This window comes from Scardinius erythrophthalmus, assembly GCF_964197995.2.
Source record: "Scardinius erythrophthalmus genome assembly, chromosome: 19".
In the NCBI taxonomy this organism is placed as follows: domain Eukaryota; kingdom Metazoa; phylum Chordata; class Actinopteri; order Cypriniformes; family Leuciscidae; genus Scardinius; species Scardinius erythrophthalmus.
In genome coordinates this window covers 22357608-22373458 of record NC_138239.1, presented here as the reverse complement: position 1 = coordinate 22373458, position 15851 = coordinate 22357608, and the positions used below count along the sequence as shown (strand labels likewise).

The window sequence follows — 15851 nt, the reverse complement described above, 5'->3', positions numbered from 1 at the left end:
AACGATTACCAAATTTCCCTCTCATATTGCTCCTCATAACCACTGAAAATGGTCAAAAAATCGAACCCAGAGTCCAATTATTATGGACGTTATCTGATCGTATCTGATAAGCGTTTCTGCTTCACATTTTCAGCAGGGCAGCGGAGCGGCTGTGAGTTGACTCCACACGGTTCTCATGTGCGTTAAAAAGCTGACTCCACGCGGTTCTCATGGGCCTGAAAAAGCTTTACGTGGTTTAATGTACCTAAACAACCATCACCAAATTTCTCTCTCATTTTGCTCCTCATGTTTATGAAATGTTATGATATATGTGTGATATATATGTGTTTTTTAGCTCTTTTGTTTGAAATGGAAAAAATCTAGCTGCTATCTAAAAAAAAAAAAAAAAAAGGTTCGACTATCAGTCGACTACGGCAAAATCTAACGAATCAGATTCGACTATGAAAATCCTTAGTCGAAAACAGCCCTAATTAAATGTGACTATTAATTTGACCATTTAAAAAAATATGCACATGGCAGGATGCTCAAATATATATATTTTTTTATATAGGTTAACAATTTTATTTAAAATATATAACAAAATTAAAAACATATGTAGACATTTTAACTATAACTAGGTATATATTTTAAAATACTGTTTTATTTATTATTATTTAGCTTTTAGCTAACTGACATTATTACAATGAATAATTTCATATGATTCTAAAGAATTACAGATTTTGCTGTTGATATTTTTAGTACTAGGCACAGCCAGGCCAAAGAACCAACGTATCTGTTGCCAGTGCACACAAACTGCAGCTAATACAGGAAATTAAGGGGAACCTGATGGGGTCTGCCTCCATTAAATGCTTTTAGTGCAGAGTAATTACAGCTACATTAGACATGCATTTAGTCCTGTATGTGTTGATGTCTGTACTGACTGAAAATGCAATATGTCATCACTCATGGTCACTCATTTTAGGGACACGTTCCAATGTGTAAGCGTGTCTGTCTGCCGTGCTTGTTAAAGGCTGGTACAGAACATTAAGTCCTCTGATGAGATGCATTAACCTGGTGGGGAAAGTATTAGGATGTGATTTGAGAGCAGAGAATGCAGAGTTAGGCTACACTCAGCATGTGAGTGCCATGGTGACTTGATTGATGTGTTCAGCTCTTGAATTGACCTATACTGAAGTTCTGATGTCTGGCTGGAATACAATCGTCTGCATGCACTGTCAGCCTTCTACGATGACCTAGTTTCTCAGAAACAGTGGTGAGACAAAAAATGATGTATAGTTGTGGCACATCAACAAGTGAATGATTAGTTTAATCTGGATTTACACCAAATTGTCATGATTAAATCGATGATGATCAAATAAATGATAAAATAAAATGAATATAGCCTATTAAATTAACTATAATCCAAAAATTGTGCGAAAAAAGTGAAAATGTTGTTCAATTACTTCAAAAACAGTTATACATTTATGCATTTGGCAGACACTTTTATCCAAAGCGACTTACATTGCATTTCAAGGTAACCATTTACATTCTTATCAGTTCTTGCTTTCCCTGGGAATCGAACCCATGACTTTGACGCAGTCTTTGTTTGACTGTTTGAGCTACTACAGGAAATCAAAACCACTATTTAAACATAATTTCTGGTGGGAGGGGAATTAAAATAGATGTATAATTATATAAAATAAATAAATAAAAGTAAATGTTTACAGTCTTTTAACTTTGGGTAAGTTACTCTAAAAAGTAATTAATTATTAAATAAATAAATGAAGTCCCATATCAAACTTGACCAGTTGAACAATACAAGGATAGACATGAAACTGATCTTTTAATTCTTTCAAACTAATAATATAAAATTGCATATAGTAAATTGCTCTTGAACTTGGAAGGTTACATTTAAAAAAAAACATTTTAATATTAGACGTTAAATATTGATGTTAAATTCACTATTGTTTTTTATAGAATTGTTCAATAGTCTATAAGTATTTAATGCAATTATATCAGAAGTAACTGTAATTAAATAACAGAAAAATTGAGAGTAATCTCTTACTTTACTTTTTCAAGGATAAAATTAAAACATTACACCCAATAATTTTCTTAACCTTAAAAAAGTAACTAGGTCTACATATCCTCTTGATGCACTTTTGGATTTTTGCTTTGTTTACATTAAAAAAACACAAGGAGATTTGTAAAGAGTGGCCAGCTTAAACATAAACCTCAGCGTACCAATTCAGAGACCATCCACATGGGAAAACAGATTGAGTGTTTGTTTTGCTGCCAAATGTTTATTATTCTAATCCGCCAAAAGATTACGCGCTTTCGCAAATGATGTAGCGCCGTGGCTATCACGATTTTTACAGAGCGAGGAACATACGCCACGGCAACGCAAAACAGTTCTGAGGCCATTTTAGCCATCTGGCCATCGAGAGGAGTGTCAGATTGTTGTTGCCGCTGCTATGGCAATTGGATTCAGTCAAACGCACGTAAAGCTAATGCTTAACACTTCAGACCAGCTTGCCATATGGCTCTGACCTGATATTTATTACCCACATACAGATGTTTCCAAAGCCTGAAGACACAAGATTAAGATGGAATTAAGATTGCTCAGTTGGTTTTCGTAATGTTGTTATCAAACACTGATGGCACACATTAATGTGTCATTTCACAACACAGGGTTTGATTTGGATTTGTAAGAGATGCTAGTGGAGAAAGTTCAGCTGTCCGTTTTACAAACTGCTCGGCAGTTAAGGCTGTGCTCCAATATAAATGGCCTCCAAAAAAGGTTTATTTATTCTTTTATGATTGGCTGAACTGATTCCCAGCATTCAAAGCCATCAAAGCTGCTTTTACGTCTGGCTTTAGCCCCTATCAGTTGACTGCAGGACCCAGTCAGCCAAACAAGATGGAGAGGAACAACGGCTGTAAATCAAGCCCAAAACTCTGTACTCTTTACAGCCTATAAATCTACCCCTAGTGCCCGGTCTTCTACACATAGGCTACCCTTTTTCTCATTTTCTCTCTCTTGAGCTGTGAAAGAGGCTGTGCAAGCATACATGCATACACATTTGGTTCTAACATGCCTGAGTACACATAGCATCCTGACTTTTTAATCACATTCAGTAATTGTGTCATTAAGGAGAGAATCACAGGAGAGGTTGTGTCTACAATGAGGGTAACAACTCATAGGGCTCAGAGCACCGATCACCGATCAATCACCCAGCTTAAACACTTCAATCACAAGGGGAAAAAAGTTTAGGCCTAATCAAGGCTAAAAATTCATAATTTATCAAATCCATGTTGCTTAAAACATTTAAGAGGATATCTTTAAAGCAAAAATTATAGAGGAATATGCAAAAAAAAAAAAAAAACTAATGTGTACCTTTCATTACCATCAGGAAACATGATTCCTGAAGATGAACTCAAAAGTGGTGATTTTCTTCTGTGGTACAGTATAACGTAAAATTACTTTAGTTACGATTATACTTAAAAGAAAAATATCCACAAACCAGAAGATCCATATATATATTTATATATTAGCATATTCTTTAAAGAATTATAAGAAGGTCATAAAATTCTCTCTCTAGGAAAACCAGTAATGACGTTATAAAGAAATGCAATTGACTATTATAGGCAATATAAATAGGCAATTATCCCCCATCTCTGATTCATTCTCTGTTGAAGAGGTGCAACAACAAAACCCAGAGCTGTGAAATGGCCTCCTCAAATCCCCAGAGAAACTAAAATGGCCACTTCAGAAAAACAACCAAGGGGATCTGAAAAGGCACCTTAACATCCTAACACCCCACCTCCTCAGCCGGGGATGATTAACACACACACACACAAATACACACACACAAAACACTTGCCAGAGACAAACAGCTTAGTGCTTTACAGAGGTAAAAACGATAGTAGTGCATTTCAATGACATTCGCTTTCAATTGACTGTGTGCAACGATGGGGGAACAGAGGAGGCTGATCGGAAAAAATTCACAGCACAAAACACCTGCAAATGCATAGAACAGGGCAGCTTTCAGGAGACAAGCTAAGAGATTGCATTAACCTGGACCTGAGAGTCATACTTCAGTAGCATGAAACAGCAGAGGATGAAGGAAACATTCACGTTACAGCAGTAAAAACTGACAATTTCGAGTAGGGTGCCGTTACATTGTATGTAAGTCAATATTGCATCTGCTGTATTATCAAGCTGTAAATAAACCATTTTACCTTCGTTGCAGAATCGGCCAACATATTCTGTCTTAGAACAATCGCAAAGTGGTTCCCCATCTACAACGGAGCACGTCCCTCCATTCTCACATGGGTTCTCCATGCAGATCCCCTCTATGTCCATGCGGACCCTCTGGCTGCTTAGTAGAATAGGTTCCTTGCTATTGTACTTCAGTTCCCTGATAATTCCCTTAAATGGCGGAAGATCCTTCACTGTCGGGAGGGTGAGCACAGAAATGCGAATATCTTGAGGGACTCCGCCCAGGAAGAGGTCACTAACGATCTTCATGTACTGCCTCTGTGGCCGCACCTCACCCGATTTGATTACTCCGTCCAGACCCAGCACAGTTCTCAGGTTGTACCTGTTCAGGGTGGCAGAATGCCAGCTGCTGTCATTGACTCGCTTGTCCGATACGACTGTGGTCTCGGCGCAGTCGATGCTGAACTGCAACTGGAGCTTCCCTTCAACCACCATGAGTTGCAGGAAGTCGCAGAAGCCGCCATCGTCAAAGTACAGGATTAAGGCGGTGGACACGTCTGTTTTGAACTGGAAGCTGAGGTCACTTCTGGTGCTGGCGTCCCAGCGGAGATAGCGTGCCCACTGGCCTTGCGACCCTGTAAACTCGAGGCCCAAGCAGGGCCCAAGCACAGTACTGATCAGCAGCTGCAGCTGGACTGGGAATCTGAAGAAATTCATTGTAAAAGTGCTGGAGATTTGGGGTTATTATCCTGAACAGAAGGAAATCATTGAATTTGCTTTGGTTCAAAGGTCAGTGTATCCAAAGTACATCCCACAGTATGCCCAGAGACGCTAGAGAAGAGGTGAGATCGTCAACGCAGCGACAAACAAAAAATATCCTAAAAGAGGTGAGGGACTTAGTAGGGAGAACAGTCTTAAATAACAGTCATAAGGCCAATGACATTGCACAAAAATCCAATCTCTGTCAGGCGACAATCAAAGTTTTTCTTCCTCGTTTCCTGGAACGGATCGACTTGAGAAGACAAGCAGATGAGGTGCTGTGTGTCTGCTGAGGTGTTGTTTTCTTCTGGTATCTCCTCAGACCTCAATCATCCAGACAGGTCCTCCAGGTCGGACTCTTTCTGTATTTAGGGAAACCAGCGCAGTCTGCATGATGCCTTGTGGGTAATGTAGTTCATTCGGTTACTCTGCCCCGTCTAGCTGTCAAAATAGAAAAGCATCAAATTACAAATGAATTCACAATGTCTCATTCTATCTAGTGTGTGTGGTTTTTATATATATATATATATATATATATATATATATATATATATATATATATATATATATATATATATATACATAAAACATAAAAGCATAAAAAATATATTACTTGAGAAATTAATACAGCACACTTTCACAATTATAATCTTAAAAAGCTGCACTTGAATGAGTCATTGTTTTGCACTTATGTTAAATGCTACTCCTAATTAAAATTAAAAGTTTATATTTTTTAAGGAAATTCCCCCAAAAGATCCTTTTGTTATCGGTCATCTAGTGTGTAAATTAACAGCATTATTCGCATGGCAGCTCCAGCTATCATTCAATAGCAGAGAGTCCATGTTTATCTGATGATGTGGAAAATTAAAAGGATTTTTGCAGGATGCACAATGCATGAAAACAATCATATGAATGTCACATTCCCATGACATATACTCCAGCATATTTCCAGCAACTAAACTAGTTCTAAAACTAGCCTATGTAATTATTTTGTTTAAAAAAATATTTAATTTAGGTGTGGTCCTACATTTTGAACAAAAATCTATTGCAATGCATAAAAATGATTGTATTAAAAAAAGTAATGTATTATTATTTTTTAATGAACCTTGCATATTTAGAATAGATGCAGTAAAAAAAGGCGACGTAAATGTTTATTATTTACCGTTTAAAATGTTTTAACACATCCTCAAGCACAAATTGCTTCCCATTCTGAGCTGACGTTTGGCCTTGAACCAACACAGATTAGTAGGACTTTTGTGAAGGCAAAACGCAGCTCCAGCTCCTCTTAACATGTGTCCCCTACGTGCATAAATGAATAGGCTCCAATTACATGGCAACATGCGAGGTGTAACCTAATAGTCATCTAATATTGCCCGTGTCCTTGCCAGAGGCGTAGGCAGCAGGTACGGCAGGACAATAGTGCTACCAACCCACGCGATTCAACTGAGCCGAAACACAATGTATGCCGTCAGAGCTCTGCCTTCTGCAGCTGAAGAGGGGAAAAAGAGCGAGAGACTGCGTGCTTGTAACAGATACTCCATGTTGGCTTGCGCCCACACCACCAAATATGCTTGTGTGCTGTCTCTTTTTCTTTTTTTTTGTGTCGAGTGAGGGCTTGCGGAGAGGAGGAGAGAGGTGAAAAGGCTAAACTGAGCACATCATTGTCCTCATTGATATGTGATTGACACACTCCACTGGGAACGGCACACAACACCACGAAATAAAGCCCCTGCATTTGGGTCCTGCTTAAAAAGTCGGTGAGTAGGAGAAGGAGGTGTAATGGTGAAAGGGGGGGAATGTTAATGACAGCAGGCCCAACCATTCATCAGACACACAAAGCTGGGTTTTACCACAGGTGCCTCAATTACGCTCTACCATTACACCAGAAGCGCTGCGACAAAATGTCCTCCAGTGCGCCCCGATGATATCATGGAGGCTTTGGGAGGAGGCGCACGCCATTTCAGCGAGCTCGGCTCCGTACGTGACACGGTTGCCATCGAGCATCCGCGTGGTAGAGCGGAGGTGTGGGCGAGGTAGAGCTGGGCCAAAATGGATGACATCAGCGTCCGGTGCTCTCCTCCTGGGCTGCCAGCCGGCGAAAGAGAGGCGTGAGGCTCTTACCTGGCCTCATCCAGCCTCCCCCTGTGACCCAGAGTGGGCACGGGTACCACCAGCAACCCCCTTAACAACCCACTGCAGAGGAACAGCAACTTGTGAGCAATTAAAGCGGGAGTGGTTCTGCAGCAGACGTTTATGGCATTACATCACCTTGCCTAAAACCACCATCCTTGTTGCCAGTATTCATTATACACCCATCATAATCAAAACCAGAGGATTAGCAATGTGATTTATGACCAAATTTCACTGTGGTAAAGGTGTGGGGTGTGTGCATTATATAGGGCTCTGATCAAGACAGAGAGATCACGTCACACTGCGGTGTATTGGAAAGCCAGAGCACATTCGATGAGTGTTTGAGGCTGAGCATTACACAACGCCAATAGGAAATATTCTTCTCTGCGACACAGACACAAAGGCGATTTGAAGGAATAAAAAAAAAAAACATATTAGTTACAAAAGGAAACATAGCCTACATGTTGCTTAAAAAAACACTACTTGTATTCAGTAAACAAAATGAAAAAAATATTTCAGATTTTATATAGAGTTTATTTAATAGGCTATATAATACATTATTTATGCGTTAATTTTAGAATTATCAATACTATTCTAATTCGTTTATCTATATTGAAAAATACCTTAGTAACATTTAGATCATCTTGGCTTGATATGTAAATGGAGATTATACACCCACACCCGTGAGAACAAAACGATACAAAAATAAAGGAAAACGACACAGTATAAATGAAAACGTCCAGACGTATTTTTTTTTTATGTAGGCTAATGTAATAGCCTATATTTTACATAGATATAAATCAATATCATTTTTAATTATATTTTTAGCAAAAATTCGTTAAAATGGAGTTGGCTATTAAATCTGAAATGCTTCTGTGCGCCAATATTTCGTTTTTAAAATAGCCTTTCGCTATACGTTTAAAGGGGTGCAGAATGTACACATACATGTGTTGTAATTCATTGAAATTACGCTTTCGATCCAAATTATTAATGCACAATTCAATCACCTAAAATAATGCATGCCAGTCTCACAGATAAATGTGAACATGTATAAACACAACGGCAAAATAATTTACATTGTTGTGAGAGGGGGCACTGCATTCTATTTCACACAAAAGAGGTCACAAAACACCACAGGGTGAAATTATACTTTAGGCTCATGGAGAAATTAAACACGCTCGAATAAATAAATGATGCATTATTTTAAATCAAACATACGTGTTCATTTCCATTTCTGTCAGCTGTGAAATATATGCGTCGATGAAAGTGTGTGTGACAAGGCCGCGCTCAGAAAAGATAATCTACCCCGACAATTTCAACACAAACGATAGGCTAATGCCTGTAAAGGATTTGTCCAAATTTCGGTACAATTTTTAAGACACAAATACAGTGTGCGTAGCACAATTATCACTTAGGCGAAAACATAAAATGTAGACTTAAAAAGCAGAAACTTGAATAGCCTACCTTTAAAATGAGCGTGTGAGAGCGCGAGTGTGTGGCGGTGGATTATTACCAAAGTCTATTAAATTCCAGGAGATCTAAATGAGCCATTACAAATTGATGAGAATGAATTAAGATATTCTAAAAATGCACTGGACTCACTTGAGCACTTCGAAGCGACAAAAGAGATGAATTTGCATTTTATATGTGCAAACGTGCCAAAAAAAAAAATCCGTTTAAATGTCTTAACATTTCGATTATTGTGACATCAAGACAGATATTTATATCAAATAATTTATATGGCTTTGGAAATATGTTTAATCTCTGCAACGTGTTAATACGTTAAAAATAGTCTAATTCTTTTCTTCTTCTTTTTTTTTAATATAGCCTACTTTTAATACATTGCCATGCTTAAATTACCTGCACATTCTGTCTTACAAAAATCAGAATAAATTGGTGCACTAATGCATCATAATAGTAAAATGTAGGCTATTAGGCTAAGCAGCCTACACCACATGTGTGCATCAAAATAAAATCTGAGCATTTTATAAAAACCTTTTATACATAGGCTACTCTAAAAACAAAAACGAAAAATGGATATGCGTTCCTGTTTATTTGACCGGTCCGTGTGTAGGTGCATCCACAAGGATCCTGCAGTGGAGTGGGCATGCGTGTTGTTGTTTATCCTGAGTGGCAGTTGAACATGGGCTCCACAGACACCTGAGAACTCTTATTCATTATTTACAGCTACTTTTACAGATTAAGAAAAACACAGGCTTCCTGAGACCAAAGCGAGAAATTGTTTGCTTAGTGTTTACGGAGGAAAAGGCGCGTTTTCTTCGTGATTAGTACTATAATACAGGCCTATTGCCTAACTTAATAAGAATAAACGAAATATAGCCTACTATAGTGGCATATGTCAGGCAGCTGCCAAAAACAGGGAATACACGTTTATTTTTGTGTCTCGAAAACCAGTCAACTCTGACAGAAATATCCTAGCTACTGTTTCCACATTGTGCTCTATATTGAGGATGACTGGCTATCCCCAAAAAAAGAATAAATAATCGTAAACGTATTTTTTTAGAGTTCAAAACCTTTCCTGTGGGCCTAAATAATGATGTAGTTAAATATTTGTATCGCGCTTCCCCGGGAAACGACGCGAATGTCTTTTATTTCGATTCAGTCCAACGTTCACAGAAATAAAAGTAAAATTCAAGAACAACGCGATTTACACTGTGAAAACAAGCCAACTTAGTGTGAATACTCGAAGTAAGTGATGAACTTATAACATCCCGGCGAGCTTTCCATCATTCCGAACCCCCCAAAAAAGAAACAGACTAACCTCAGTTTTCGTAAACATATCCAAAGCGTACAGTAATAATCCACATTACATTCCCAAAAGGCTCTATTCGTGTGGTCCACTCCACTAAATAACGGTTTTTCGCGGTCTTGTGATGATGTTGTGCCCGCGTGCACTTGTCTCGTTCCGTGCTCGCTTGCAGTTACAGAGAGCCGCGCGCTCAGAGATACTGTTGGACAATCACGAGATTTCCACACACGCGCCGCGCGACCCCGCCTTCCTCTTACTGCGAGGCTCGCGCCATTTAAAGGTGTAGTAAAATCTGAGAGAAAACTTCTTTTTGAAGCGATAGGCACATTAATATGTGGAAAGGGGCACGCAATGTCTATGACATTGTCGTGTTTGCTTACTGTGAGCATAATACGGCTCTCAATATGGCTCTCAGCCTGACTTTCACTTCCTCCCTCTCTGCATGCTCATGTCTGGGTGTTTTTATATGCTCCCAAAATGTACTCATGCAGGCGGTCAAGGCAGAGATGGTGAGAAGAGGTTGTTCTTGTTCCAGCACACATCTGTTTATATTATCCAATGTAGTCTACATGTATGTGTGTGTGGTTCTTGGAATCCAGCCCAGAATGAGATCTGGATTTGCTCAGGAAATCTGCTTCTAAGACATTTGGACACATTTGTAGATGGACTTGTTTTTCTCTTTGTCTTACATGTGATGTAATGTATATTCTTTAATGTATATTTCAATAGAGATATCATTACACCACCCCTTGACAATGTATAAAAAATGCAGAAAATAAAGCTGAAGAAGTTTTGTGAACTGAGATCATCTCCATGTTCATGAATCTTCCCATGGGAGATATTGATATAATCTAACACTAACATCTGTAGATCCTTGCTGTCCCCTCGGAAATGTACCTTCTAAAGATTACAGTCATTCTCTCCTCCCAAAGGGGCTGAAATAAATATAAAAATGAAAAGTAGCCTATATTAGGTCTATTATTTTGCAACATTACCTGCAAATAATGCGTTGTGAGTGGTTTATAATGCGTATATGGTCATGTTTTGCCAGTTTTCAGTATTAAACTCAAAACACTAAACAGTTTTATAGTAGGGAAGCAGAACCAGGCTTTGGCATTTGTGTCAAGAATATCTAAACAAATAATAAAATCTAGTAATTTTATAAATCTACATATGTGGTCTTTATGGATCCATATTTGAAGAAGTATAACTTTTCACCTTTGACCATTCAGCATTTAATAGATTTAAATATTTTTTTCCACATCTATGAATCTAGTCTGACCCCAAAATATGTCATTTTCTCAATTTTATCCTCTCACAAATAAAGGCATATTTTTTTCCAGTAATAAAGCACTTTACGACCAAATAAAGACATCTTTTGATATAGGGATCTATACATCCATTGTATCCATAGTTTTTTTATGATAAGCTGCTGTCCTTGGTGCTGAACCATAAACACAACTGCTATGCAAAAGCTGCACTTTGAACCAAGTGGGGGTTAAGCGTTCAGTGGAGATGTATTTTGACTTAAAGAGTATAAAGATATTTTCCAGATAGTTTGCTACTTGGGACGCAAGTGAAATCAACACGCTAAAAAAACGGATGTTGTGATCGATAGGCGTTGACCATGCCATTGATTTGCAGCCCCAATGATCCATCATAGATCCTACAGAATATTGAGCGTGTCTCAGAGTTGAATGGATCAAACCTTTCCAGCCTGCAGAGTCAAGCTCATCTGAAGCTGTATGAATACGTATTTGATGCAGTGAAGCTATCAGAGGTAAGCATGTTGCAATGATGGAATTCTTCTTGTACTTTATCACATGCAGTGCCTGTGAGATATGTTTTGGTGTCATTGACACAGTGAGAATGAAAGTTATGTTTCCACTCTTTTGTGTGCCTGTCCATTCCAGTATTCACCAACAACTAATAGGTCATGAGGTATCTACAAGCCCTGTGTGACAGACTGGCTCTCTTTATCCCCTTAAAGACATTTCAGACACTACACAATGACAAGATTTCCAAACCACCCTAACAAACCCGTCCCTTCACCTGAAAGCTTGACATATCCCTCTCTCACTCACATCCTACCAATTTCCTGTTATTGTTAACACACAACAAGGCCAGGTGGCATGTCAATACTGTTTTTGGTTTCACTTCCTGTGCTCCTGGTCTTATGCAAACTCCATAAATGTGTCTTTATCTTCTGGGAGAAACAGACTAGAGATACGGCCTCCAGCCTGACACTCAAAGATATACAAAGTTATATAAAGATATTGATTTAAATAAGATTACATTGATGATGAAGCAAGCCCAGAGAGAATTCAAATCTGTGGAATTGGTGTGAATTGAGTTTATTGTGAACAACTCATCCATATGCATGTTTAATTTTTTCATTTTTTTACCTCATAATTTTTAATTAAAATAATACAACTCAATTACGTTCAATCATTTAATCAGCTTAAGCCACTTACAATCGACTACATGCCGAAGTGCAAAAAAAAAAAAAATGTTGCTTGACAAAGCATGTGAGGCTGTACACAGCTGCATATATTAATGCAGCTTTTATATTAACGCAGCACTGCATTTTGACACAGCAGCCTTAACTTGCCCATATAAAAAGAGCAAACTTTCCACATGCTATATGTAACCTCTCCGGTCCTACTCACCCCGCTCCAAGCCGGACTCGAACCGATGTCTCTGGCAAGGGAGACGGGCGCACTAACAAGGACGCTAAAGATCATAGTCTCTAGCATCAAGCGCTAGTGCGGAAAGTGAGGTTAACCTGCACAGTTCTCAATAATAATAATAATTTACATATATATAGCACTTTTTTAGGTACTCAAAGCACTTTACATATGAAAGGGGGAGTCTCCTCAACCACCACCATATAGCTGGCCTCTGTTACACTCACCCCCTAAACCTCACTCTCATCCGGGTCACGGCACCAATGTAACCCCTCTGTTCCTACTCATCCCACGGCGAGTAGGACTCGAACCGGCGTGTCCAGCATGGGAGGCGGTCGCACTAACAAGTACGCTAAAGACTTCTGTCACTAATGTCAATTGCTAGTGCGCCTCTTGAGATCAGGAGAGTGAGGTTTACCTGCACAGTTCTCAATACAGCTGGCTTCCGTTACTCTCAACCCCTAAACCTCACTCCCACCCGGGTCACGGCACCAATGTAACCCTTCACGTCCTACTCTCCCCACTCTGCATCTCTGGCATGGGAGGCAGGCACGCTAACAAGGACGCTAAAGACCGCAGTCTCTAGCATCAGTCGCTAGTGCGCCTTTTGAAATGTTAGCCACCTGTTGTCATTCAATTTGACTGTCAGGTAGTAGCTGATAGTGTGCAGATTACAGAGTCTCTTTAAAAGAGGAGAACAGATGACAGTCTTTGCACTCACTAACAACTCTGAGTACATAAACAGTACACCTGTACAGTACTCAATAACACAGACAGAAAGCGAAACCATCTGTTTACTCTCCTAAGAACTGCAAACAACCTACCTGCTAGCTGCTCTGGCATCACCGGTGTGTAAGGAGAGAGTTTACAGGGTGGCATTCCACAGATATTGATTTCTGCAGTTAATTCATAAAGGTCTCAGCTGTTCTTTTTCAATTAAACTTGGAAGCCGTCCGGGTCAAGTGGATCAATGTTGCGCCCGCAGGTATGAGTTCAGAGCAGATTTACTTAGATTGACTAAGTAAACAACATATTGACTGACACACTCACAGTACCGAGCTTCCTGTGTTGTAACTGATGACACAAGCTAAAAAAAGAGAGCACCCCGGGAGACACTGACAGCTCTGTTCTCATATTCTGTTTAACATCGCTCTGAACGACTGACCTATGGAGTTATCAGTTCCAGGGTTTACTTTTAACCTGGTATTTTTTGCAATAATACATATTTTTAGTTGTTTTTCTTGGTTTCCATAAAGCAGATGCACCAGCCAAGGTATCCTCTCTCTCTCTCTCTCTCTCTCTCTCTCTCTCTCTCTCTCTCTCTCTCTCTCTCTCTCTCTCTCTCTCTCTCTCTCTCTCTCTCTCTCTCTCAAGTTTAGAGTCAGAAGGAAATCAGACAAGCAACACAAGCTTTGTTGTAAAAGGATGATAAGGGAAAAAAGGATAAGTTCAGTCGCTGCATAATGGCTGGCTTTACTATGAAAGACCTCTGTTTGCAAAGCACATAAGAAAGTCAGGTTTCTGCTCCATGATTTTAAGTCTCAGTCTGAGCAAATCTAAAACCAGCATTTCATAAAATCAGATAGAATAGTAAAGAGCTTCCAGCTGGGGCTATACGGTATGATAATAAACTGTATACACCATAATTTAACCTTCAGGGTGAATGCACAGTAGAAATAACTGGTTAAAGGAATAGTTTACCCATTATTTACTCACCCTTATGTCATTTCAAAGACTTTCATTCTTCTTCGGAGCAAAAAAAAAGAGATGTTTTGAAGAAAGTTTCAGCTGATTTTATGCATATGCAAGATACAAAACTTTCAAACCCTGTGAAAAGGACTTATACAATTCAACTAGTATATTCTACGTCATCTGAATCTGAAGCGACACAATCACTTTTTTTTTTTTTTTGCAGCATGTTTTGTCGGGAAACATGAGCCTTTAAAATCACTTTAAAATCAAATCATTGATCAAAATGTTATAAAAACTGATTTGGACAATATAAATAAATTGTTATATTTCTATATACAAAATAGATACAAATGGCCAAAAAATATATGAGGAAATATAAATAACAAAATGATCGAAAATATATTTATGTAAATATATGTTTGGCCTTGTTTTGTATGTATTTAAATATATTTAATAATATACGAGGGTGGGTGGGTGGGGGGGGGCAAGCTACGTAAAATATGGGACATAAAACGTCAAACCTCATTAGTTCTTGCACATCACGTGACTAGACGCCATGACGTGTGAGAACCAATGAGGTTTGACATTACTCAGGGGCACGTTCAAGCTCAAATCGGTGCGCAACGTTTTGCTTCCGGTTTCTGGGTTGAACGACATGTTTCCTGGAAACGGTTTGCAACAGGGTTTGAGATATGCTTTCTCTTGTTTGGTGGGTGTGTCAAAAATGTCAGCCCAATCAGCAGAAACATGTATATAAACCATGCACTCGCACAACTCGCACATTGGGTCCAATTAAAGTCGTTTAAAAAGTTGTCCGCTGCAGCTCAGTATATGCAACAATTGAAGATATTAGAAGCCATGTTTGTCTTAAAGGAGCCGTATGTAAGATTGTGGCCAAAACTGGTACTGCAATCACTTTTGAATTACTGTAGAGCGGTGTATCCCCTCCCCCTCCCCCCTGACTCGAGGTTGCCAGATAGGCTGCAGGATCCAGCAGGAACGTAGGCTGCTACAAGGAGCTTTCAACTAGAGCAGAGCTGGCAACCCGGATGCCGAAACACTACTGACTTCGTGATTGGTAGATAGGTGGAGGGTGGGGCATCAGGCCAAAACACAACATGACAACATCAACATCAGTTGAGGGCTGCAACTTCACTTTTTAAATGACAATATCCTGGCCGTACTACTGTTGTCAGTGATTTAAGTATTTGAAATGAACATGATTTCGTAATGTCTAGTGACATATCAGGGCCAATTTATGATTAATTGAAATACATTTCTTACATACGGTTCCTTTAAGAGTTATATAGCATATCAACAGTGATGAGCAATAATGATAAGCCAAATACTCACAATAAAAATAATAAGGTCATATAGATCATAACACAGTCTCGGAGGTAAGTAGTGGATTATCCTTCACCTGAAATGTTTGTCTTTTCATCCTGAAATGCCAGGCAAATGTTGGATCACAATAAGTAGGAACCACAGTTTCCACAAATCCCTTCACTCGATTGGGATGTTCTCGTTAATTCTGGACGGCAAGGGCAGTGACTGTAACATCAAGCGAATTTTGCAGTATTAAACACGTATTTATACCGATTTCATCAGGCTCCGA

The 15851-nt window shown here is 39.0% G+C and overlaps 1 protein-coding gene across 1 annotated transcript in view; it reads right to left on the bottom strand.

Annotated features, from left to right (window-relative positions):
- nrxn3a (neurexin 3a) overlaps positions 1-10043 on the bottom strand; it is a gene marked incomplete at its 3' end in the record, with an annotated part of 287852 nt that extends 277809 nt beyond the window's left edge. The window contains exons 1-2 of the mRNA XM_081347500.1: positions 9870-10043; positions 4219-5398 (exon numbers count right to left, since the gene is read on the bottom strand). Of these exons, the coding sequence (XP_081203626.1) occupies positions 4219-4915 (697 nt within the window). The 5' untranslated portion in view covers positions 4916-5398; positions 9870-10043. The remainder of the gene's footprint in view (positions 1-4218; positions 5399-9869) is intronic.
- Positions 10044-15851: the final 5808 nt, after the last annotated feature.